At 39.1% G+C, this 27201-nt stretch overlaps 1 protein-coding gene across 37 annotated transcripts in view; it reads left to right on the forward strand.

The window, feature by feature from the left end:
• Positions 1–27201, forward strand: part of TLE4 (TLE family member 4, transcriptional corepressor) — a 275661-nt gene that overhangs the window by 34682 nt on the left and 213778 nt on the right. For 24 of the 37 annotated variants that reach the window (XR_014058552.1, XR_014058551.1, XR_014058563.1 and 21 more), the window contains 2 exons: positions 5897–5959; positions 20135–20209. Coding sequence is in view for 23 of the 37 variants with exons in the window: in XM_081506144.1 (XP_081362270.1) it covers positions 5897–5959; positions 20135–20209 (138 nt within the window). In the remaining 14 variants the exon portion in view is untranslated. Of the gene's footprint in view, positions 1–5896; positions 5960–20134; positions 20217–26163; positions 26184–27201 lie in introns of all 37 variants that reach the window. The other 13 variants (XR_014058565.1, XR_014058567.1, XM_081506265.1 and 10 more) reach the window with 4 other exon arrangements.

A 27201-nucleotide genomic window follows, 5' to 3' on the forward strand; every position in this document is an offset into this window, starting at 1 on the left:
TATTACCAAGAATGAAAATGCTTAATCGTAAGTCCACATTCAAGGCACCTGTACGTTTATGTCAGTGGGAAAGAGTAGGGCAAAAAAAAAAGAAGACAGAGTAAGTGAGACACAAGAGACATCAGAAAATAGCTGGCAGGTCTTGCTGTGTGATATGCTGGCCCACGAATGCAGAGGAAATGAGCACGAGCAGAACTTGAGTGTCTCTGGACTCAGTCATCAGGTCTCTGACCAGTTCCACCTGATTCTGTGAAGGCTGGTCATTGCCCCACCCCTCTGGTAGAGCTGAGTATGACCTTCCCATTGGTTCCAGTATTTTTCAGACTTGAGAACTGAAATGATTTGACCTTGTGGGAGTAATTGGATGTCTGTCTGGCAAAATGATTGTCGTCATTCTCAACCTTGATAAACTATCCCTCATCCCATTAGGAACAGTGTTTAAATACAATAACCAGAGCCCAGAAGATGTTAGTAGGACAAGCAAATGTCTGGTAATTCCCTTAAAGACCTTCTAGAAAGCTCATGCATGGGGCACTTTTTTTTTAACTCTTGCAGAAATGCATCAGTGAAATACAGCTCCACCTTTGGGGACAGATGGGAAGAGTTTCATGAAATGTAGGCATTCTGTGATACTCTCTGGGAAAGACATCATCCCATGTGTTCCTGCACTAGCACCACACCCATTTATCTTGTTAGAACTAAGGAAAGGGGAATCTCAGTGTATGCAGGTAACTGCTCGCTGGGTACTTTAAAAGTACACTTAGCGTGCAGTAAGTGGCATAAACTTGGGTTCAAAACACAAAGCAAACTGACCTTGCTTGAGTTATTACAATTAATAGACTCATTGCTACTCCCTAGGGGAGGGGAGTGAACAAAAAATACTTGATTATTGGCACTTTCATATCATTCAAGGTAATATAATTGAGTACTTCTATATAGTACCTCTTTCTTGTAGAAGAAGTAGAATGATGAGAGCTTTTACAATTGTCTTAACACTTTGCAGGAAAAAAAAAGTCTTCTTAGTTTGAATCAGTCCTTTAGGGAACTCATAGATGTGCTGTTAAATTGATTCTTACAATGTTACTACTTCATTATATTGCTTTATTGAGCAGTATAAAATATTTTATTCAAGATAATCACCTGTATGCATCTGGTTTATCAGCTTGCTGGCAATTCTGACAGTATCTTCGATCTAAATCTCTAAGTCTTATTCCAGTCTGGCTTTAAAAGAATACAGTTAATTTTATTTATTAACATGCTCTTACCTCTTTTGTATAGTTGAGTTTGATAACAAGATAAACACTTCTTGTCAGTTTAGAGGGATACTACAACTCATATTTTTTCCTATGTTTACTAAGTTGGGAAGAATTTCTCTTTAGTCTTCTGACTTTAATCTGTGGACAGGCAGGATCAGTTCCAGAAATTGTACTGTTTCTCAAATAATTTAGAACAAATCAATAACAAATCAAGGTAATTTATTTTCTGATTGAAATTAAAAAAAATAGTCTTGGTTCTATAGTAGTAAAAGGGGCTTGAAGGAGAGAGTTGGATTTATTTGTACTTATTCTGGAAAGCATTTCAGACAGAATAAGTGGGAATTTTTTTTTCAGTTTTTTTGTGTTTATGTATGTGGAGTATGTTCTTGATAAACAATACAATAAATAGATTCATCTTAAATTTTTTTGGCAGAGAAACTGCTGTATAAAAACAAATTAATTGTGAAATGTTACTCTTTGAGAATGTTTTCCTGAAACTATAATTGTTTTTTTACACCTCCCTCTCACACCATTGGCTACCGAAATAGTATTGTTTTGTTATTCTGTTTTACTTCAACAATACTATATAGTAGTATTGTTCCTATTTTGATGAGAGAACAAAAACACAAACATTTTTTTAAACCGTTACTTTTGATGCATGTCTTTGATAAAGTAATCTGTACTTTCTCTTGTTTATTATGTCATTAAAATAAAATTTACTTTTTTAAGGAAATCATGGGCAGAAATAATCAAAATAAGAATTAAATATTTTACTATATTAGGACGATTTGAGGGGATGTAATTCAGTTCAAGTGTAGGCTTAACTAGTTTTTTGTCTTAAATAACTAGTGTAATTTGTTACAAGCAATAAAGAACTTATGTGATATGTGTTTTAGTATTTGATACATTTTAAGGGATTGAATTATGACATTCTTTTCAGTGCATAACATTGCTTTCCCGTGATGCAAGGTAGTTAATAAATTTTGCAATGATTTTTGAGTTGGGAGTGTGAAGAAAAAGGGAATAAATGGTTTTTCTCAGTGTTTTTCTGTTTCATTACCAACTGGTCATTCTGCCAGTCTACTGGCCATCACCACTTTGGGGGGTTAGTTAGCCTGTCAGAATTCATGTGCCAGGTGTCAAGTGCGTAACCAAGGGACTTTCATAGAACGCCCTTTTTGTTAAGTTGCCTTTTCCTAAAAAATTGTGTGCAAACAGGTCTTTGTGTTTTTTTTTTTAGTGGGATGGTCATTGTTTTTGTTGGTTCTTATTGGAGGGTGGCATAAAGGTGGAAAATTATAGGAAGGGGAGATAGAATGGTAGTGAATTGAGGGTAGGAAAATATGTGTGGAATTTTAAAAAAAATGAATATCTTGATGGATTGAGGAAGTTGTAATAAAAGTGTCAGAATTGTTAATGTATTTGACAAACTATGGCTGCAAAAACAATAATTTTGTTATATTTTGGCATGAGCAATTGTTCTTTTATGGAGGCTATTAATGCTGTTTTGGAATATCATGGGCATCTGAAGGCGATAGTTAGCAGTTCCATAAAGCACTGAATACCATGATAACATCTAGAAAGCCCCACAGCAGTATTTCAGAATCTCTGCCCATTTAAATGGGCTATCTGTGAATGGACTTGCTTAGGGATGCATGAGCCGCTTCACCTGTAAATTTGATTGGAAGCTACAGTGCTGGCGTAGGCTGATGGATAGCAGATTAGAGCCCTGATTAACCATGAGATTCAAAGACTGGGAATATATTGTCTAAGCAAGATTCTTCAGATGCAATCAGAATTTCAAGTGGTCAGATGAAATTCAAATGTGTATTGTGGCTTTTCCTCCCCTGGTGCTTTTCCTCCTAGGTTGCCTCCCCGCCCCCCGCCCCCCAACTCCCTTTCTTTCCGCAAAGCTGAAAAATACTTCTTTGATGAATCTGCTCCTTACCCTAAAGCTGTCTGTCTGTTATTCATCAGAAAGCAGGTCGCAGTTCAGTGAGCAGAAGAAAAGATTTTAATAGAAGCTGTGCCAAGGGCTGTAATGCATCATTTTAGGGCCCTAATTACATTACAATGACAAATATCAATGGTGACAACAGCAATAACCTACATCCTTTAATGGCTGTGCTGGAAAAGGAGTTTGGGCCCCACGCCATTAAATTAGACTCAGTTTCAAAACATAGGCCATTAGAAGTGTGTGTCCACAGTATTATTGGCTGATCGGTGAAGCCTAGTGGAAAGGCCTGTAAATAAATGATGCCTCCCTAAAGCTGGGTCCTATGGGACAAAAGAGGCAAAATGAGATGACCATGGAAGCAGCAGTGTTTCCGAGGCAACTTTAGCTTTCAAAGTGAGGAATGACCTGCTTAATTTTATGAAATCACACACACGCATCCAACCCCCCTGATGCCAATTAGCCAGACCAGGAAGATCCATTGGCGTGACAACTTAGAGAAATTAAGAAGTCTTTTAGACAAAAAGAGACCTTTAAAGACAAAGTTTGGAAGGTTTCTGCCCCCGCCACCCCCCGTTCTGTTGTGTATGTGTGTTAACATACATGAATCAATAAAAGGACTTTCTGACTTGTCTACATTTATTTTTGAGGAAGTGTAGATTTGCTTTTTCATAGTTGCTCAGGCTTAACATAGCCTCGGCCCCAAATTAAAGGAGCAAAATAAATACTTCTTGGTTTTTATTTTGCCAGATGAGTGAGTTTCCTTAGAGTAGTTTTTATTGCCTAGATTATGTAGGCAAACTAAAGAACTCAGTTTTCTTATGTGCCCACACATTTTTCAACCCTCCTAGCAAGGGACTATTTTATTTATGTAAACAACATAATGAGGAAAATATGCTTGGCAGATGGTTCTGAGCATTAGAATCATCAGTTTGGTCTGCCCCAAAGTGTCTCATTATCTTTTATTCTCTCCCCCTCCACCTCTCCCTACAAAAAGCTTAACAACCAAATGCCTCTGAGACTAGTGCTTTCAGTCTGGTGAATGCTACTCTATTTTCTCAGCTCGCGCTGGAATTTCACCCTATAACCACTGTGGTATGTTCATCCAGGTGGAGAGTGGTTTGGTGATTCCCACTGCAGCTTTTCATGGTGGTTTAAGCATTCTTAAAGGATAGCTAAATGCTCCACGGGGCCAGGGCAGTAAATTAAATCAGGTCAGCACAGTTGGGTCCTTATTCACTGCTGCTTATTGGTGCTGGGTTTTTGTCCATCCTGTTAGGAATGCAGGCTGGAATGGAAAGCTGAGGTCCGAAACTTCATGGTGAATTTGTGTTTTCTCTTGGCTGGCAAAGTTTTTAAGGTGCAAGTATTTAAAAGATCGCATAGCCACAAAGTCAAAAAGGTTGCTGAGGAAAGAAGGAAATCTAGATTGCACAAGTAGAGTGTCGCTGTCATTCTGGTTATGACTTAGCAAGAAAAGGAGAATTTTTGTCCTCTTATAAAATGAGGAACTGACTGTGGATGGAATTTATGTTAAGAATGTCTCAAGGATAGTAATTGCTTTTTGTTTTCTGTCTCCCATCAGTTCTTGCCTCTCCTTTTCCCTACTCTGTCATTAAAAAATAAGCTATTTTGATAGATGTTAACTGAACTTAACTGCAGTCATCTTTTCACAGTTTATGTAAGTCAAATCATTATGCTGTACACCTTAACCTTATAGAGTGCTGTATGTCAATTATATCTCAATAAAACTGGGAAAAATTTTTGCCTGTATGTGTATAAAAACCCTGTGTCTACATGTTACTAAACTATATAAGGAGCTGTCTGCTAATACAAATTAAGATGAAGATCAGTGAAGCTCTGGGTAGCTTTTTATAGAAAATGTATTGGTATTTCTTTTTTATTTTTAACTTACTGTAGCATGCTATTTGTCTAAAATTTGAACACTTACAAAATCAATAGAGAATAAACTATTATCTGACATTATTGGGACTTTTGCAGGTCTATAGTACAGTGGTAATTAATGTTCCCAAGGTTAGTCTCCATATATAAACAATTGCTTTTTTGCATACTGAAAACCCTGATGGGACATATTTGGAAATTTTAATGGTTGAGGAAAACATAGCATTTCCCAGCAGTGTATAACTAAGGATCTGAATTAATTAGGTCGTGTAGGTGGGTTGGGTGCTGTTCTTTTGGAAGGTTGGAGACTTGATCATGAAATCCCAGTGCTGATGTTTAAAGCAAAGGCCACAAATGTAGAAGTCCAGTGAGTTATTGAGAAAAGTTGGGGTGTAGGGAAGGATGTATCTTTACCATCTAAACTCAAAGACAAGGTTTTATAAAGAACCACATAGAATGAATAAGGGTCCTGTTAAACGCTTTTGAAAACAGATTTCCAGTCGTGAAAATTAAATTCCTCTTTATGTTGTCCTGCTGCTTGAAGATTGACTTTTTAAGATGAATGCTGGTTAATAAATTGTGGTATTAACGTGGCACTGTTGTCACTGCCTCCTTCTAATGGGCTTGCTGATGATAGTTTGCCTCTTCCTTAGGAAGTACGCCTGCCAGAATATAAAGTGTGTTTTAATATCATCCTGCTAATATTTTGGGAATTTGTAACCAGCTGACTGTTCTCTTTATTGCTTTCCTTTCCTTTTTTTTTCTTTTTCTTTTTTTTTTGCAGGCAGAGATTGTCAAGAGGCTGAACGCTATCTGTGCACAAGTCATTCCTTTCCTGTCCCAAGAGGTAAGGCAGGTGGTTTCAAGCATTGGGCTGGAAGGTACCATTTTAGTGGTTTTGCAGATAAAACTGACTCTTTGGCCTTGTCTGTCTCTTGGTGTTTGCATTGCATATTTCTAAGATACAGTGTTCGCACTCCAACTTCCACACCTTATTAACATCCATTGGAATATAGTTGTTTTTATATAATGGAGTATTTTCTAATGTGCTAAGCAAAATTTAGTTGTTAAAATACTTTGCTGTCATTGGACTATGTAGTGTTGCTCAGAATTATGACTTTGTCATAATGGCATCTAATAGGGCAGATTAAAAAATTGCCCAGAGGACAATAGCTGGTTCTACACTTTTGTCACTGAGCATTAAGAGTTGACAGAAGCTATAGCAAACAGAAAGGCTTTTCATGGTAAACAAGCTAATGTAACTTTTGGCCAGCAGCTTTTCAAAAGTTACTTCTTATTACCTGATGAAATCTTTATATAGTGGGTGCATTTGGGAAAAGACACAAAGGATGAACTCAGTGGACTCATTTCTCAGTACCACGGCCTTCACACCTTGCCACGCCTCAGCGTGCAGCTCACCTTGCTTGCTTCTGCTCCTGCTGGTGGACATGTGCACGCTGCCCACAGGTGTGCACAGGGTGGGATGAGGAGGTGCATCATTTCTGTTGCATTGTGGCTTCCTGGTGGCCCCCCCCCGCCCCCCCTTGCTTGCTTGCTTGCTCGCTCTTTGTAGTTACAAAGTTTGGATGCACCTGCTGGAGAGGGAATTTTTGCTTCTGGACTACTGAATTCTTCATTTGCTCAGGTAAGATCAGCTGTGAGAAGGAAGAAGCTAATAAATGGAGTAGCTGTATGCCTTGCAGCCATAGTCCTTAATGCCGTGGGCTGGAAGGCACCGAGGCACTTTACTCCTGCCCTTTGGTTGTGTCACGTTGCTTTTCAGGAGGGCAGTTCACCTGCCTGCCCACCGGTGGGAATACGCTGAGGTTAGCATGCAGCCGGTGTTTGAATGTGCATGTGTGTTAGAGGTATGTGGATCCCTGTCTGACTTCTTATTTGGTCATTATTGGGTTAGATCTCAGTAGCCGTGATGACCTTTCAGTGGGAATATATCCTTTAGGGGCTCTCTATTCACAAACTGTGGACTTAAATTAACATCCTGAATTCAAATGCTCTTGTGGATCACAAACAACAAAGAATGTATTGTCTTTCTCATCCTTTAGCTGTGACCACAAAACCATTACCCACTGTATCCCCATTTACCTATTTCTACTCAGGATTTGCTTGTTGACCAGATTACATGGAGTGGTGAAAGGGCAGTAAAGGGGCCCATTTGCATTTCTTTAGGAAGCCTGGCTGCCCCTTGCCTGATCCAGACCAGCGTCTGTCTCTTTAAGCAGCTCTGCTTTATGGAGATGGCCAGTGGGAAGAATGTGTAACCGATTGTGCTATGGACAGACTGAGGTGTTGTTCCCCAAGGAAGAGGGAGAAGTCTGAGTTTTTCTTGCGGTGGTGTTAGATTTTAGATTTCCGCAGGCAGACTCCTACACATAATTACCAGTACAGCTTATTCCCGTGGCATTTTTTGCAGGATCTGTGGGGTTATGTTCAGAGGTGGGAGGAGATCTTGGGGGGTTGGTGGAGCTAGCTCATTTGCCAGTAGGTCGTTTTCCCACGTGAGTTACGTTGTTTGTGTGAGCAGGCCCAGTAGGAACAGAATGTGTAATGGTAGTGGTGCTGAGCAAGACTGGACTGGAATTAATTGGCTCAGGAAGTCGTACCCTGAGGAGAAAAGCCATAGGGAGATACTGACAACTCCTTTTCTGCTTTTAGCTGGGAGGATAGGAGTCATAATCTCACTGCTATTTATTTCCCTAATACTTTTGACATTTCTTGGTTGAAATCCTTGACAAGTGTCATGAATGACCTGTGTCATGGTTTTCGAAGTCCTGATTCTGTGTGTGTCTTCTCTTCTGCTTGCTTTGGATCTAATTGGCTTTTCCTTTTTTAGTTTCCTAAGGTGTGTGTATATCCTTTAATGTGTGGGCCTCTGACATGTTTGTTCCTGTCCATTCCAGGCCTCTGTGATGTTTTGTGTCTGAACACTGCCCACCTTGTTTCCTCTTCTGGGCATTCTGTGAGCATCACACTCCTCGCTTCTATCCTGAGGCCAGATGGACTGTAATCTGGAGGGTGGGGAGGAGACAGGTTATTAGAGGAAGATGAATTCTATTTCCTGTCTCTTCAGAGGCATGGAAAATCACTCTTGCATGGCTGCAAGCGTCACTTGGTGCTGAGACTGAAGGCTTTTAATCTGATCTCTTAACACCAGCTCTCTGTGTGACAGTCTTGCTGCCAGGATGGCAGCTGCGGTGTTAGAATTCATTGTGAAATATTTTTATTTAAAAAGTAAATGAAACTAAAAGTAAATAAAAAGTGGTTTTATTTCTAAAAGTATTTAGAAAAAAAAAGACTAGCCCTGAAAACTATAGTGTGTAAGCTACAGGACAGTGATTAGAGACATTTTTTGGAGTTTTCCAGGAACAGGAGGTAAATTTCCAGACATCTAAATGAGTCTATTTTTAATTTAGCTTCCATGTGCTGACTAATGTACCTGCTTAATATCGCTTGTGTCTAGTGTACTGCATTTTCTAAAATTAAAAAAATATATATATAGTACTGGATGACAACTATTGAATAAATTTAGTTTTACCTGCAAGACTTTTGGGGGGAAATAAGTTGTATAATTATAGCTCAAGGATTTGGAGTATGTCTATGTATGTAACATCAGAGAAAAGTATTTTCTTATTAGGTTTCACTAAAACACTTTAAAAAATTATAGCCCATCTCTGTTTCAGTGATGTGCTTACCTCACTCACAGCTACTTGTAGAGTCCCAGAGATATTGCCAACTGTTTACATGAAGTGAGTAATCATCTCTTAGAACTCTTAAAAACTTCACAGGATCCTTAAATCAGGATTTCAAGAAACCTATAAGTGAGTCCTCACCTACCTGAAGCTGCTCTTTTCTCCCACTTTCTTTTGGCGTTAGGGGATGGGTAAGACTTCTTTATATCCTGTGGCCTTCAGATTTCTTCTTTAAAAGGCAAATCTCAAAGTAGTAAATGGGAAGTTCTCTGACTCACTTCAGGTCTCATTTGCTGAGGAGGAACTATAATCAGCTTCCTGTTGGCAGTTCCATAAGCAGGAGATGGCCAGGGATGATGACGGTCACGTCTAAGTCCAGTGCTGGGCTCCCTGTTACACATTGCATGGCTTACTATAACCTAGTTAAGCTGGGTGACCTTTAGCAAGTGATTTGCCTCTTTAAGCCTCAGTTTCCTCATCAATAGGATGACGTTAATAATAGCATGGAGCACATATGATTGCTGTGAGGATTACCTGGGATTGTCTGTGTGCAGCTTGGCACATAATAAAAAGCAGCTATTGAGGCTGACTGGCAATAGTAGCTGAGCAATAGCCGAGAAGCTGTGAGTTCCCTTCTAAGAGGACCTGGAGCTAGGCCTCCTCCCCTTTTACTCACTGCTCTTTGGAAGAACGAGTATTGCTTATCTTCCTCTCTGATGTCCTTACAGAGGAAAAAAGTATAAATTAAAACAACTCAAGGCTGTGAACTAGCTGAAAATTCAGTGAGGCATATTAGGTAGCCTCAAGGGTGATTCTCTTCTAGCTCCCAAGAATAGTTTTCCCATTTAGCAAACAGCTGTCTCCCCCCAGCCAGCAAAGATCCAAAAGGGCGACAGCTCTTCAAGGTGTTCAACCTGTAGAGCTCACCTCCGGAGATGCAGTGATTTTGGATGGTGTCTGTGTTCTACACACAGAACTATCAAAAAAAAATTCTCAACCCTGTTGGGAGACTGGCTGTTTTAAATACCTGCCGGCTTAGCTGAAGTTAATTTTGTTTTTCCAAGTAGTTTCTGTGGATGAACTCTCTTTTTTCATCAGCGATTTCAGGATATAGCTTGAAGACCCTTAGACCTTAGGAGCCCTCAGCAAAATTGAAGAATGCCTGTAAGTATGGACTTACCTCCAGTGTCCCCTTGCCCCCTTTCCAGGGACATACATTTAGGGAGATTCTAACATAGATTGAAAACTTTGTGCCACTTGTTACACCCTGGCAGTAGGGCACAGTGTTTCTGCTAATTTGGCATTTGCAGGAACTCTGCCTCTTACTGGCTTTATACTGGGAGAGTTCATCTCTGTGAGTTGTAATATTCCCATACATGGTGAGAGGAACCCCTTTTGCAATGTGTGTTTATATGTATTAAAATGTAAAGCACTTGGGATAGTAAATGCCAGTAGTTGTCTTTTCAACATTTCCTGGGAAATGAATTTTATTCCAGCTTATTTTGGGTCCCAAGGCATTTGGAGAGGTGGGACTTGGTTAAAAACTGGGAGGAGTTAAAGATAATGCTTCCAGAAGGGCTGACTGGCAGTCATCCTGTGAGGTGAGCTAGGCCTGTAGCTCCAGGGGCTGCTTTCAGCAGTGGGTGGCTAGCTCCACACAGACCGTCTTTCAGAACAGAGGGAATACCATCTTTCAGAACGGGATATTTTTTGGAAAACCAGTAAGTATTATCTTACCCTATTAGATTAAGCATTAAGTAAATATTGGGCACTAGCTAAGGATCTTACTTAGAAGACATTTGTGCTTCTTGGACTTCCCCCCCTTGGGTTATAAAATGGAATAGTTTATTTTTGAGATGGTTATAGAGTATGTTTCATGGTGACCAACAGGTGATCTTAAGACACTTGAGAACTTCAAACCCCTAATAGACTGTAGGTCAGTAGATGGTAATATATTATGTGATAGTTGAAAGTTTTCTTTACCTAGAGTAACGTTTGTATTTTTCAGAAACTTGCTGCTCCCCTAATAAGGAGCGGAGTTCATTGAAAGAATTAGATTATGCATGAAGCTGTGTACTAAGAGCCCAAGGTCAGGCAGACTTGGGACCAGATCCTGGCTTAGTCACTTGCTTCTTTTATCATGTTGAACACAATACTTTTATTTTTTTTGGATTGAAGTTTTCTCATCTGAAAAGTGGGACACCTGTACTGCAGGGTTGCTATATGAGGACTAATGACCATGTAAAAGACCTAGCTGGGTATCAGGCTGCTGTTAAAGAGACTAAAGGAACAGTGATGTGGGCAAGTTTGTTTTCCTCTCAAATAACAGTTTGCATAGAAGCACCTGTAGCTAATTTGGTGACTCCACAATATTGTAAAGTCAAAATTCCTTCTGTATTGATGTTCATCATGCTCGTACCATCATGTCCTCCCCATAGCCAGCAGGAAGGATGAGACAGGATATGTGCTTTCTCTTTTTTAAGGACATTATGTGAATGCTGCTCCCATTTGTGCTCACTTTGCAATGGCCAATGCCTAGTTACGTGCCCATAGCTAGTTGCAAGGGAGACTTGGAAGTGTAGTCCTACCTGAGTATGCCCACCTAAAACTTAAACTAACGAAAGAGAAAGGATTTCAGGAGACAGCTAGCAAGTGTTTCTAGATACAGTGCTATGCATAAAATAGCATTATTATTATTGCCAGTGTTGATTTGAAGGGAAGTCATATTGAGCCAGTGATATGTGTTTGTTACAAACTTTAGCTCTGACTATATAATCAGCACAAACCATATTTTAGCAATAACATAAAAGATAAAATAATGCATAGTTCTTGTTATAGAAATCTCCTCCAGGGTCTAAACTGTAGGGAAAAGAGTCACCCATCAAGTATTGTTTATCATTCATACATCCACAGAGGGTGAAAAAGAACCTGACATGAACAGTGATGGACCCTGTGGGCTGTCTAGATCTAGATGCACATTCCGTGTTTATGCCCATACTTTATAAAAAGCACAGAGACTTGTGAAGACACCTCTCAATTGAAGAATGGGATATAGGAGGTCACTCATAGGCCTGCCATATTTTATAGTAGCCTTGCTGGAAGGAAAATGCTGCTTGAAACTGGAAAAGTTGTTGTTAAGGAAATCGCTTCTGATAAGTGGAACATTTCTGAGCCCTTAAATTATGTCTCTCTCAGACATACCCCTCGTCTGTCTCAGAAATACTCTTGTGCATACATCTTGTCCTTGAGCTGGAGAAGATGGGATCAAAATTTTTTGACAGTTTCCTTCCCCTCCAAATCATGGAAAATAAATGGGGTAAATCATTCTTGGTTGTAGAATTTTAAGACATCTCAGAAAAAGTAGCTCAAGTTGATTGTTTTGCAGCATCAAATTTGATCGATTTTAGTGTCTTGGACTTCAAGCCATTTGCATCCACAGCCTGAAGTAACCTGAAAGGTATGTTTGTACCTTACTGGACAGGGTGAAAGAACAGGAAGTGGTTCCTTAGGACCAGTGGCTTCCTTATTCCCATTTAGTAAACCATGGTCATCGTTAGATTTGGAGAAATGGCATTATTCATCTTTAACCTTGTTTTCGACAGGTTGTTACAACTTGTTTCTAGGGCATTCAGTGCCAAGGATATGAATATTACCCTCCTCCTCTAGACCTCTGCAATTCCTTTGCTAAGGTTTTTTATTCCTTGAGTTCTTTAAGCAGAAAGCAGGCTTTTTGGAGGCTGTGGAGGAGCCCAGATTGGAGTGAGCAGCTCTTTTGGCCTTGCATCTGTGAATATTAACTTGGAAAAAAAAAAAATTCAAATCATTATTTTGAACACATTTGAACAAAAAAGCTCTCTGATCATTAGAATTTTTAAAAGTAAAAATTTTAAGCCTTTTTACTTTTATTCTTATATTTATCTAAACAAAAAGGAACATTCCAACTGGAATGCTTTTGGGGGCAAATTTTAACTCAAAACTTTTTATTTCCTTGTTAGCTTTTCTAACGAGTGGTATTACCAAGTAGTTGTGTTTTCTCCAGAATGCTATAGGTTTATTTAGGTGGTCTACCTTGCATTTAAATAGTAGAAAATAATACACAATTATATAGTAATTACAATTGTATAGTACTGATACTGTTCATTTAAGTTCCAGTAGGCTAAGATAGCCAGTCAAATCAAATGACACGTGAATTTGTTTCGTATTTCTGCTTTCCATAAATTTGGTCCTTTTAATTTGATGAAAAACCTTTCACTATGCTATGAGGTATGGTTGTATGTGTAGTGCTGGTTTTTTTTTTTTGGCACCCAGCTTAACATGATACTGAATTACTCTGAACTGCATTTTGCATGTATAGAATAATTGTAAAATAAAAGTTGAAAAATGTGATCAGTCACTTTCATATTGTGCCTTAGGGAGGAAATGAGCAAAATGCAGTGGTTACATGCACCGGTGGCAGTGTTCTCGCCTCGTAATGGTACCAGGTTAACTTGTCTTATCCCTTGTTAACTTTGTAAGGAATCAATGGCTTGTGGATAACATGGTTTGATGTAGGAGAGCTTGGCTGAAATCACCAGAGATCCCCTGATAAGTATGCAGTGACACCTGTAAGACCATCTTCTGAGATCATACATTAAGTGCTGGCAACCTTCACTGGACACGTCTGCTTCGCACTCACTGCCATTTTATCAGTGTTGGTAATGTGTTGTGACAGTGCTGTGTGTCTAAGGAATGTCTGAAAATGACTAATACACCTGGATTGGGGCTTTAGAGGATTTGGACCAGTTTTCTACTTTTTACATTGGGCAACCTTTCATTTAAAACATTTTTTCTTACAACACTGAGTGAGGCATCAGAGAGCATAATCCTGTCCCATGTTCCATGGTTGACTAATTGGCTTGTTGTGTGTGGTCGTGTATTTTGATTGACAGTTGGATACTTGGTGAGATCCTTATGGTAGCATCATAACCTGCTTCCCCTTAGGAAGTGAAGGATGGTTCTCAAGAGGGAGAACTTTTTTTCTGTATGCTTTTTTGCCTTGCATCTGTGAATATTAATAAGAAAAAGAAAAATAAATCATTATTTTGAACGCACTTAATCAAATGTGGGCCTCCTTCCAAAGGCAGCAGTGCCAACTCTTATCAATATGTGTCCAAGAAAATTGGTGCATATATGAGAACCTGACTCATTTCTTTGACTTTTTGTTAGGTAACAGTTGGATTATTACTGGACCTAAGCTTTAAGGTACCTTAGGTTCGAGCTGCATTGTCCAGTATAGTAGCCATAGCCATAAGTGGCTATCTAGATTTAAATTAAGGTTAAATATGAGTGGCTTTGTGGCTCAGATAGTAAGTAATCTGTCTACAATGTGAGAGACCCAGGTTTGATCCCTGGGTCGGGAAGTTCCCCTGGAGAAGAGAATGGCAGTCCACTCCAGTATTCTTGCCTGGAGAATCCCTTGGATAGAGGAGCTTGGAGGGCTACATTCCATGGGGGTCACAGAGAATGCACATGACTTGAGTGACTAATGCTTTCACTTTGACTTTTCAAAGTTAAATATTGTTAAAAACTCAGTTTCTCAGTCACAGTAGTCATGTTTCAGGTGCTCAGTATCCACCCATATGTGGCTAGTCACTACAGCACATATTAGAACATTTCCAACATTGCAGAGTTTTGTGTTGGAAGGCTCTGGACCTGTAGAGCTTATTGGACATATCAGTAAAGAACGCCCTGCCTGCATGTGAGTGAGAATGAAGAAGACAAGTCTACGTGGTCAGTACGAGAAAGACACAGGCGACAGTTTCCAAAGTGTGTCCCGAGAGCCAAAGTTCCACAGCCAAAATTGTTTGGAAAAGCCTGCATACGTATTTGCCCTCTTTTGAGATTTGAAACTGAGCAGATGAGCAGTTTGCCTGGTGTTAGCTGAATTAAATCTTGTGAGTTTTAAAATTTTGTTTTGTGTAAGTAATACCTAATTTCTTAGGAGACTAACATTTCTTGGAATAATATTTAGGAAAGATTGACTAGAAGGGTTTTGGTTAAATTTAAAGCTTATTTGTGTTAGTAAACTGCTAAAAAAGGCTCAGTGGGTTTTAGTCTGACTTAATAGGCATGGAGTGATACTTTTACTGGGGTTTGATCTGCTCAGGATCCACTTGAGTCTGGATGGGCATGTTGGGCACAACCAGAGGAGTATCTAGAAGGATGGGTCTCTGAGAGACAGTGACCTCGAGATGTTTAGCCTGGAATGGAGAAAATCGACAACATGCATCTTGCCATTTTCAAATCTTTGAGGTGCACTACTGTGGAAGAGAAATTAGAGGCAAATTGGGTGGGAAGAAGTTACAGGGAGGTCGATTTCTACTCAATAATAGAGCCCATTGCCCCCAAATGGATAAAGCTTTGTGCATGAGGTTGTGAGTTCAGGCCCCAGTATCTTTCCCCTAGAATATTGTATTAACTCTCTCCTAATCTGGTTCACCCCCTGCCATTCAGCTTCTTCACTATTACCGGATCCATCTGACTAAAATGCAGAACTGATAGCACTCAGTGGCTTAAAAATTTTAAATAAGAAGTATCTTCCCAGGGTAAAGTCCAGCTTCTTTGCCTGTCATGCAAAGCTTTTCACTGTTTGGCCTCCTCCTGCCTCTCAGAGTTCACTACCCACTGGTATGTGGTTCTGTGGAGTATGCCTGCCCCATACTCAGATGACTTCACATGCCTACTTTTGTTGTCCTTTTTGTGAATACCTCTTCCATTTGAAAGAGTTTTCCATGTGTGTCTTTGCTATGCCCAGGAAGGGCTTCAGAATCCTACCTTGCCTTATCTCTCCAACTTTGTCCCCTCCTCCACCATCCTTCTGCAGCCACACATTCTTTCTGTTACTTGATAGACAAGCTTCTTTATACTTCAGGACCTTATCCAAGCTGTTCCCTCTGCCTCCGCTTCCTTTCTCCTTGCTTTTTACTCACAGAACCCCTGCCCATTCTCCTAGTCTCAGTTGTTAGGTCCACTTCCTTAAAGAATCTTCCTACAGCTCTAAGGTTTGATTAGCTGTTGCTCTGATGAGGAATTGTGTAGCATCCTGTCGTCATCTTTGTGGAAACTCTCCTGCAATTGTAATTACAAAACCTCTTGAGTATTCACTGTCTTGTTCATTAATTTTGGTTCCTATCACAGTGCTTGACACATAGTAGGTGCTTAATAAATGAATGAATGAATAAGAAAACAAAACCTTTCCTTGTTGCCTCAGGAACTGTGCTGACTATTCCTGCTAATAATTGTCCCTTGTAGTTTAAATTCTTGTATTATAAGATGCTCTGTGTGAATTGTGTGTGGGGGGGGGAGGGACATGATGTGTGTGTGTGTGTGCGCGTGCTCAGTCATATCCAACTCTTTGCGACCCCATGGACTCTAGCCCTCCAGGCTTCTTTGTCCATGGGATTTTCCAGGTCAGAATACTGGAGTGGGTTGCCATTTCCTATTTCATGGGATCTTCCTGACCCAGGGCTCGGACCTGCGTCTCCTGAGTCTCTTGCATTGGCAGGCAGATTTTTTACCACCCTGCCACCTGTGGAAGATACGGCGCGGGATGGGGGGTGGGGAGTGGCATTATCTCTTGCTCACTTTTGCATCTCTGCATATCTGGAGAAGAAACCTAGTTCCTTGTACATATCTGTCCTTACTACCCCTATCAAAAAGAGAGATATTTAAAAAAAAAAAAATCTTAAGTTGTGATGTGGTTTTTTTAAATTAAAGTTTTTTTTTAGATTTTTAAATTTTTTATTGCCATGCCCCAAAGTATTGCCATGGCAGGTATTGTCCTAATAGTGCCCTCTGAAAAACATATGTTCAACATATAATGAATATATATTCTAGTGGTTTGTAAATGCCTGATTTTCAGTAGGCTTTATTGAACTTATCATAAGCTTATATTGTTTTAGTCTCTTTCTTGTAGGAAAAAATGTTTTCAGTACTTTAACTGATTAAGTGCAAAAGGTAATTTTATGATGATGAAAGTAAGTAGGCAAGTGATTTAATGTGTAGAGTTTCATTTTACTAGTCCTTTTTTACAACCATGCATGTATGCCGTAAATCACAGTATTTTATTGAGATGTAATTTACACATCATAAAAATCATTTTAGGTGTGCAATTCAGTAATTTTTAGTAAATTTCCAGAGTTGTACAGCCATAATCAGAATCAAGGTATTTTTGTTTGTTTGTTTGGTTTTGGGATTTTTTTAGAAAATGATAAACCACAGTATTTTAAAGAAAAAATATCTGAGTCCCCCCCCCTTTTTTTTTTGCCTCTTCCAAATCTCAGTTGGAGGCTCCTCTCGCAGAGACTTGTGGCTTATTAATACATTCCTAGTGGCTCCTTACTTGGTGATACTGATAAAAGTTCAGACTGGAAGTTTGTATCTGAGTGAGCAGCTTGAGCAGTGAGACTGGTCACAGGACTCTTCTCTTCCTCCTGCAGATTTACTGGGGCTAGAGTGGCTGTCACCACTTGTGGTGAGGCCACCGAGGAGATCGGCAGGAAGTGGGAGAGGAAATGAGATGTGGGTGGAGTGGGAGGAGAGGAGCAGATGGGGAAGGGGAAGAGAAGAGGAAGAGAGGGCAGACATAATGGGAAAGCCATCACGGTTCTAAGAAGATGTGGAAACTTGCTGTATCTTCTGAGCCAGAGAGCTTATATGTTAAAATTTGAAAATGGAAAAACAATGCCTCTTTGGGTGCACTTGTTGAAGAGTATTTTGGGTTTTCTTCCTCCAGTGTTCATTCTTTTATGATCATTTGCCCTTCCTGCTGCTGCTTCAGGGTGTGAGAGTTACTGTGTGGCTGACTGAGCAATGTCGGAGTGTTTCTGGTGCTTTCAGAACTCACAGGGGAGGATGCATTCTTTGTCTTAGGGAGTTCCTGTTGAAAAAGTCCTTAAGTGCCACATGATTCACAGTTGTAAGCAGAAATAGGGAGTAAGATCCTGAACTACAGGTAAAGTTCAGTTGTGGTATTAGCCCATGGCCATTGCCATGATAGAAAAGGAAGGAGCTGAATCATGACTTCCATTGTCATTTTAGCTTTTTAGCACGAGTTTCTATAAAACCATCTGATGTCAGTGTTACGGTTCACTGGTGTGTTTCTGGTTTTCTTAGTAAATGTACCTGATTTTAATGCCAAGTCAGAAAGATATCCCCACTGCCTAAGGCATCTTTGCTCATCTTGGCAGTTGGAATCCAGTTTATGAAGCAAGAGTTGAGTGATCTTCATGGTAGAAAGGCCCTAACTAGATGTATTTTCTGCATCTCTCTCTCATGGAACTGTTCTTTGAATACTTAATGTGAAGGAGAAGATATTTCAGTTATATGGAAGTGTTTAAGAAATGTCACAGGGTAAGAGCTTTTAAAAACTTGAGTTTAACAAATGGGTGCATGAATGGAATGAGATGCTTGTTGGATAAGTGTACATATATTCCTTTGGCTTTCAGTTTCTTGGAAGTTTTGAGCAGCCATTGTTGAGTGTTGTAAAGTTAAAGGTGGAAAATGCCATAAAAATTTTTGTCCATAAATTCACTTTGCGTATTAGCTGATTCCCAAGATCTTCTGCAGGGTTTTGTTTGTTTTTTTAACTTTCCAAGTGCTGCTAGTTTTCACTGTGCTGACAACCAGATTTGTCCTAAATCTAAATATGAGCTCTCTGCTTGGTACATGGAAGCTGTTCAGTAAACATATATGATATGGTCAGGTAGTCTTCAGAGGAGAATAACTATGATTGGCCATTTTTATTACCTATGCCTCTCTGTTCCCTCTGGTGTTTTCATGAATCTTTAGCATTTTTACTTTCAGAGAAAGAGGAAAGTGAATTATTTCACTTAGGCAAATATTTTATTATAAAGATGGATGGAAATATCTATCAAGATTTGGGGGATTGCTTCTGAAGCTCTTGTTTGGAAATAAACTTGCAATTAAAAGAATCAAGGTATAATGCACTGATGTATTATTTGACAATTTTCTTTTCTTTATTCATGGGCATGAAATAAAGATTAGGAAATCAAGGGTGAAGACCCTGCATGTAGATAAACTAAAGCCGTTTCCTTTCCCACATCACCTCCCCCACTAACACCCTACACAGCTGGGAGATGGAAGTAGTGGTCACCAGGTTTATCCCAGTAACTGTGTATTTGGGGACTTTGGAATGTAGTATTAGGTAGGTCACATATAACTGATGGCCTTGTTCTTTCTGTGCATTAAGTAATATGATAGCTGAGCTTGATGTGTATTTCAGATCAGTAGTGAAATTAGTACATTTCTCAATTGGAATCAACCAAAAGAAGACTCTGCCCAGCCACACAGAGGGGTACCTGTTTCATAGCACAGTCTCTTTGGCTCTTCATTTACTAAACCGAGTTGAAAAATGTACAGAAAAGACCTATGTTAGACTGAATTGAGTATGTACTAGAGTGTTCAAGTGTATTTAGTTGGGAATAATATTTACATTTTGAGGGTACTTATATAAGTACTTCTGTATGTCCAGGTATGAGTGCCTCCAGGCAGAGACTTCTGTGCCATTTAGCTTTTCTTATATTAGAAAAATTACTAAAATCAGATATTGCTCTTTCTCTTTAGAATTGAATCGTGGTCAGAGGGATTTTCCTATACTCTCCATCCTAAGTTTTCAAAAGAAAAATAACTTGAGGATTTTAGTTTTCCTATTGCATTTAAAATAAATACCTGAAGTCCTTAAACTTTACTGCTGGCAAGAGTTGTACATTTTTAATATCTTTTAAATATGCAGCCCTTCCTGACAGAAGTAAAAATATGAGCACTTTTTCATGTTTACAGAAGAAACATAAACATTGAAGTCTGTGTGTCCTTCTAGTGTCTTCTCTAGCAAATACCAGGTGGAAACTTAAAAATAATTGCTTATAGGAAATATTTTCAAAACATTTTTTGTTGATGGCAGAGAGTAAGGGGATACAGAGAAAGCAGATGGGATGGGTTGTTTTATTTTGTTAGTATATCGGAAGATGTTGGGTCACAGTGTACTACTGACTCGAAAGTATCAGTTGTAAGTGAGCATCCTTCATGGGGGTGCAGGGATGTTTCCTGCAATTGGATGTCCAGTTACTCCTCAGCTCTGTAGACACAGAGGTACCCTAGACAGTTAGTCTTCCACCACTTGGGGCTTTTATTTGAATATGGAGACCCCCTGAATCCTGTTTTGCATGTAATTAAAGTTAGAGGACATGTTAGGAAAAGCTGTTCTTGACTGACCAGAAAACAAATAATTGTATTCTGTTTCTGATCTTCATTTATAGCACCAGCAACAAGTGGTGCAGGCTGTGGAACGGGCCAAGCAGGTGACCATGGCAGAACTGAACGCCATCATTGGGGTACGTGGCCTTTCCATTTTAGCTCTGATCATCTTAGTGTTTGTCATTGGCTCTCTCTCGCTCTCTCTTTAAATTTTGTTCAATCGAAGAGGCAAAAGGCAATAGAGGATCACACAGTGAAATGGAGCACTTTGCCTTCAATCTCACAAAGTTTGATGGCTACCTCAGAAACCCTGGACACATTCTCACCAATTCCAGTTGACATGTTCCTGAAAATTCTCCTCCTAGGGAGACTGGGTAGTTCTTTTTCATAGTATTTCTTTCCTTTGCAATCAGCCTCTGTCGCTAGCCTATTGCCAGTCAAAAGACACAGATTGCCCTAATGTTAAAATGACCTGATTTCTTTTATCTTTCCTCAAATATAGATTGTCTTAATATCATTTTTAGTGAAATAAAATACACATTTTCACATCTCCCTGCTACTCTTCCTCCCCTCTGATGAGTGGTTCTTAAGGACTAGTGTCCATTTGTAGTAAAAATGATAGATGAACTATATAGCTTTTTGAAAAATCAGCGGCCCAGTTGGAAAATCCCTCATAGTACCAGTAACGTTGCATAGAAATCCTGCTGGAATTCATGTGTTTGAGCAGTTACTCCAATTCCACTTACATTTTTGTTCTCCTCAGTTAAGGTAACCAGTAATAAAAAAGGTGCTAAAACTTAGAAAGGCAAGAAATCCTAGCTGAAAAAAGCACAATATTCACATCTCTGTTTATGCAGCTGTTAGGAGTGGTTCTGTAGGTTATTTTAATGAAGACATGTCAACTGTACTTTCCTCTTTCTGCCCCCCCCATACTTTCTTTTGTGTATAGATTATACACAAAAGTCTTTTCTCTTTTTTTGCCCTCAGTGTATCAAACACACTTTGAAATGCTAATTATTCCATTTACTTTCATTAAAATTCAAATTGCTGAGTGAAGATGCGGATAAGGGTCGCCTGATAATCAATCTGAAGTGAAGATATTGCTTCAATTATGCCTCTGTCTTTTAACTAGGAAATCAGAACTCTGGGATGGCTGCCGATGGTGGTGGAGCTATAGTCTGATTGCAGCTTGTTTTTTAATGGGCTATTTTGAGCTCTATTTTGTGTCCCTCTGACCACAAGAAAATACTGGTAGTAGATTAGAAGGCATAATAAATGGAGAAGAGTAACCTTTATTTCCTTGGAAGTGCCCCTTAGAAAGAAGAGGATGAATCACAACAAGCCATGTAGAGACTCGTTTCTTGTACATTTTCTGTGTTCCGGGGGTAAGGGAGAGATGAGAGATGAATACATTTCACAATTAGTTTTTATTTCCAGAAATTCCAGAGAACAGCAGTGTAATAATTTTTTTTTTGAACACTGAGAAAGCTTGAATTTTCACGTTAGTGTATATGTACATACCAGCTGTGTTTGCTTGAAGCACTTGTTGTGTTCCTGTTGGGATATAGTTAGATTACCAAATCTCTCAAGGTCACTCAGCATAGAACCTAGTTTTCTCACCTGCTATCCTGTCTCCTGTCGAAGGAGAGAATGTGTGGGTGAGGACCCATAGGAGAGCCTCCTGGGTCATTTCTGGTGTGGTGTTTATTTTTATATGAACTTCTGAAATACAGGTAGCTAGCCTACCTCATGTCTGGTGGGCAGCCTTTTCTGGAATGGTTTTTTTGTTTATTTTTTGAGTCTTATTAGTTACTGTCTGTACAGTGGCAAGATTAATCTAAATCAGAACCGCGTTGTTTTGTGTTGGATGTTGCTTAAAGATATGAGGGAAGATATAAAAGCAGAACAAGTTTCCTTTCTTTCGTCACATCAAGTATATTTTTAACACTGTTTTATATCTATTTCATTTTTACATACTTTGATTTGAATGGGATGGCAGATTGCCTTTTCTCAGGCAGAAGATGATTTATTAGACTGTAGCTGAGTAACTGACAGATGTATTGTACATATATGGGTTTAATTATTAAAGCTAATTTCATTTGGTGACCTAAAAACTTTATTTGAAGAACTAACTCAGTAGAGCTACACGCTATCAAAGCAGTGTGTGCTGTAGTTTGTGGATCTGGTGGCAATTCCGAGTTATTTGTATCTGAGCTGAAGATGGAATCAAAATCATGTAATCTGACTATTCTGAAAAACAGATTGCAGAAATAGAAAAACAAAACCAGCAGTTTTGGGGAATCACAAACCAAGTGCAAAGGGAAGAGCCCCATCACAACCAACTCACTTGATGCGTTTCTGTGGCTACTGTTCTTTTTCTTTGTTTCAGCCCTTCTTAGTGCCTTGTGTCCAGTACCTTTCAGAGTTATAACATGTGTACCTTGAAATGCATCTGCTGTTCTGTGCCCCCTTAGGCATGGCTGTGTCGTGAGGTGGTGATATTTTGACCTGCTGCCAAAAGTGATGAGGGGTCAGTTTTAGATTTTTGTGACTTAATTTTTAGGTAGTCAACAGTGATTTTCTGCACCAAGGGGAATTTCCCTCCTGAGAGGCAAAGACCCATCTAAGCCCCTGCAGACCTTCATTTATTTGCCACTGCATATGTATCTGTTTTATATGTAGGCATGCCATCCAGACAAGCGCAAATGTTCCCCAATTTAATGAAATCTGATGAAGCACCTTTTTAACTCTGCAATATTATTCTACCTTCGTTGGTAAATGAGCCAAACCAGTGATCCATGCAGTTTAAATGCAAAAAGCTGAAGTGAGCCTGAAACCTGGAGAGGCGGCTTGTTCTCTTGACAATAAGCTAGTTGTGTTTAATGGAATGAAACACAGTTATAATGATTTCTTTCACAGGTCATGTTCAGTTTAAAACTGTTGATAGATGGAAATAAGTTAAATATCATTTGTCTTTTATTTATAAGGAAAAAAAACCCAGGGAAAGGCTTGTGTTGTTTTTCTATAGTTAATATTTCCTGTTTTGCTTTGAATTGTTCATTTTTCACATTTCCTCGAAGCTTTCCCAGAGTTCCTCCAAATGGGCTGTGGGAATGTTCTGCATCTAGTTAAATCATGTCATGTGTCCTGCTAGCCACTGTGTTTTTAAATTAGAATCTCTGTAAGATCACACTGTTGAAACAACACACAAACTGTAGTTTTAAATCAGTAATATGATCTAATTAGAAATGATGTTTTCATTTCCTGTATTATTAAATTGAGTCATCTGACTATCTTAAAATGTTTTTTTAAATCCATTACACTATATAATCAGCACATGCTGTGTGAATGTGGTTATGCTTAATAAAGGAGGCTAAGTTGGAACCTTATAAGAATTTCACCAAAGAAACTACCGTTAAGAAAAAAGTTTTGTCAGTATGGACATTGGAAAAGAAAATGTTTGGCGTGTAAAAATAGGAAATGGGGTTCCTCTGGATTCCTTCCTCCACTTTTTTAACCTCTTTGAGGAAAGAAATGATATAAATATGCATTTCTTTTAAAAAAGCACACCCCCTTAAAAAATCCTTAAGAACAGGTATGCCATGGTGTTGTAGGAAAATGCAGTTAGCACAAGAAATGCTGAACCTCAATTTTTAGCAGTGACATTTTAATGATAGGAAGTCTGCAAAATTATTTGCCATCAATTGTGAAGGCAATAACAAGCCTTGGTGGTTTTTCACACTCTCTGTGTTAAGTGCTTTCAGAATGACAGCGTAAACTGTGTTAGAGAACTCCAAGGAAGTAAAACTGATTAAAATGTTCATGCTTGAATGGTGCTGATGGAATAGTTCATTTGGACTTTCTCTACCTCCTGCAGCTCAAGCTGAAATATTAAAATTCAGTGGATTTAAATCTCTCTCCTCTCAGCTCAGGAAAAAAACATTACATTTTAATAGGTTTTAAACCCATAATTCATTGGTTTGGAGCAGCACTATTAAATCTATTTAAATATTACTTGTATTACTAAGGAAATGATTTAAATGACTCTGCCTTTACCATCCTATGTATTTGAGTTAGTTTTAAAAAAATAAAGACAATACCTTTGAGGGTTTTTTTCCCTTCATCTTAGCATTTTGTTTTATTGTCCTTGTCATATGATTGACTCTTAAATTATATACACACACACACCCCTATATGCATTTCAGATTGGCATTATGGCACGACATCTTGCAGTATGACAATTTTAAAATGGTATGTCCTTTTTCCATTATAGATTTAAAAACAGCCATTTTAAGTTTCAGAGACATTTAGATCCACCATTATGATAGTTTCCCTTGTTGTCTTTATAAACTAATTAGCCATTAGGCAAAAAATACCCTGACAGATAGGAATATGTGTATATATTAAAAGTGTATATTTGTTTTCCCCTCCTTTACATCACAGCCTCCAATAGCACAAAATTTGAGATAGAAATACAACTACTCTTTTTTCACAAAAGCAAAATCGAAGTATCTGAGAGGTACTTTTTCTCTTCTGTGTTTGCTAATAAAGGGCTTTCCAGAGGTATTGTTAATCTTGCAGTGGTTGTGCTGTTAACCCTTTGGGCACAGATATCTCCGCAATGGGGAAGCGTTGTTGTTCTTCCTGGGCCCATCTTTCCCTCATACCCTCCTTATCTACCTTTCTCTCTAGTCATTGCCATCACAGGTTTTTTTCTGTGACTTGGCAACACCTCTCCTCAGCTGACTGGGAGGCTCTTGTGTTTCCCCAGTCCTTACTGTGGGGAATCCACTTTTCACTTCTGCGTGTGAGTGCGAGGGAGTTTCTCCCCACAATGGGATCATCCCAGACTCAGTCACTGGAGTGCTTCCCTCGTCTCCATTTGTTGGGTAATTTTGAGGTGCATTCTGCATATATTCCTTCACTGAGGGTTCCAGCTGGATGGAGCTCAGTTGCCTGAAGTAGTGATCGACTACCTTGTTTTGAGGTTCCCTCCTTCCCCGATCACTTTCCCCAGAGCCACTCCTGTTCTGGAATCACTTCTCCAGATGCATCCATGTCTTGTCCTGGAGGATCTAAGATGCTCAGTATTTGACCTCATAGGCCTCAGCCTCTTTAAGGGGGCTTTCTGGTGTAGGCAGGCAATTGAACTCAAGTGCCACAATCATAGTTTGTTTTCTGATGTGAGTTCTATGCATGAAACTTTTTTTTTTTTTAACATCTCAGCTTTTACTTTATGTTTTAAATGACTACTTTTCAATGAACTGACAGTAACTGAAAGCTACTTTTCAGTGAGCTTCCCTTTCTTGTTATTCTCCTATCTGATTACTGTTGGGTATTTTCTAAATGTATATAATATGGAATAAACTTAAAAACAAGCTATAAAATAGGATTTGTGTTTTATCAGAGATTGTTATTCTAGTTTTGTTATTACTCGACAGTGTGCCTGGAGCTTAAAGTCTTTACAAAAGTGCTGGCCATTGGCTACCTGATGTACACAGATTGATGAGATAAAGGTTGAGGGTAGGGGGTTGGTCTGCAGTTGTAGGGCTTTGCTTACCTGCTCTCACAAAGCCTGATAAACATATGATTGTATCTAAGTCAAAGAAAGCAGTTTTAATGTCATTTTACACATTTCTCCATCTTATACTGGTATGTCTGCCCTCACTTTTTTTTTTTTTTAAACTTGTTCATTTATTGTGGATCAGGGGATTGTGTTACTGAGTGATGTAGCTATAATCTAATCTTTGTGCTATAATTTGATGAGGTTCTAAGAGGCAGTAATTTCCTTTCATAGCAAAGACTCTCATATATTTAAGTAATTTTTTAACTCTGTCTCTACTTCAGAACTCTCTAAAAAACCTAGATAAGGAACAGAATTTCTAATTTGCGTTTATGATGTGCACTCTGTTGATTTCTATTACAAAGCTTCTCTAGAAGAAATTTCTAGAAGTTAGTTTTGTTTTTATTTGTTGTTAACCTGACATGCTACTGTTCTGCTCTTGTTGCAGGAGAAGCCCTTCACTCCCTCCTTTCCCCTAATAAATGTATTTCCATAGCTCCAGGTAGAGTTAAGCAAACAGTGTTAGAGGAGCTGCAGAATGTGTCTGAGTGGGTACATGTGACTTGCTTAGCTTAAAACACGTAGGCTTTGGCTTCCACTAGAAGAAAGTGGAGTTACCCATCTGCCTTTCGTTCACACCAGTGCACAGCAGGTTGAGGCTGTGTTTGGGTCCAGAGGACTAGGTGGAACTGTTATACAGAAAAGATTTCACTCAAGGCAGCTTGCAAGCTTGCACATTGTTATTCCTTTTTTTATTGGTTGAGAAGTGAAAGTGTTAGTTGCTTGGTCATGTCCAGCTCTTTGCTACCCCAGGGACTATAGCCTGGCGGGCTCCTCTGTCCATGGAATTCTCTAGGCAATACTGGAGTGGGTAGCCATTCCTTTCTCCAGGAGATCTTCCTGACCCAAGGATTGAACCAGGGTCTCCTTCATTGCAGCAGAATCTTTACCATCTGAACCACTAGGGAAGCCTCTCTCCACCCTGGGTCCCCTCCTCCCCCTACCAAGTTTTGCTTCCCCTTTTCTAGTTCTCTTACCGACTTCTTCCCAGTAGTGTTTCTACAAGCAACATCACCAACTAACTCCCGTGTAGCCAAACCTTTTCCCTCGTAGACCCAGCCTGCCTTGTGTCTCTCAAAGCTGGGAGAGAGAAGACAGGCTCCCCACCAAACAGGCAATTAGAGGGTAGATGCCTTAGACTGAGTTTTAAGGACTGTTGGTATATGTCCTCATCAAAGCTGTCTAGGATATCAATCTGCTTAAAAATATATTTGTGATCTTATCTTCTAAGGACTTTTGTGAAAAGATGGAAACTTTTTATAGACTAGTAAGAATAGTTTAATCATTACATCAAGTTGCTCATTCGTTGCAGCCTATCAAAGAGGCACATTTCATTTTTACTTTGAATTTTTTTTAAATGCTTTCTGAAACGTATTCTGAAAAGATCCTTAGATTACATTTAAATCATCTTACTAAGATTTTGGTGTTTGTAAACTTTTTGGTTTCACATTTTACCACATGTAAATCAACTTTTATTAGCACATTTTAATTTCGATAAAATGTTAG

The sequence above is a fragment of the Giraffa tippelskirchi genome, chromosome 1 (assembly GCF_054371585.1).
Source record: "Giraffa tippelskirchi isolate mGirTip1 chromosome 1, T2T-mGirTip1v1.2.pri, whole genome shotgun sequence".
In the NCBI taxonomy this organism is placed as follows: Eukaryota; Metazoa; Chordata; class Mammalia; order Artiodactyla; family Giraffidae; genus Giraffa; species Giraffa tippelskirchi.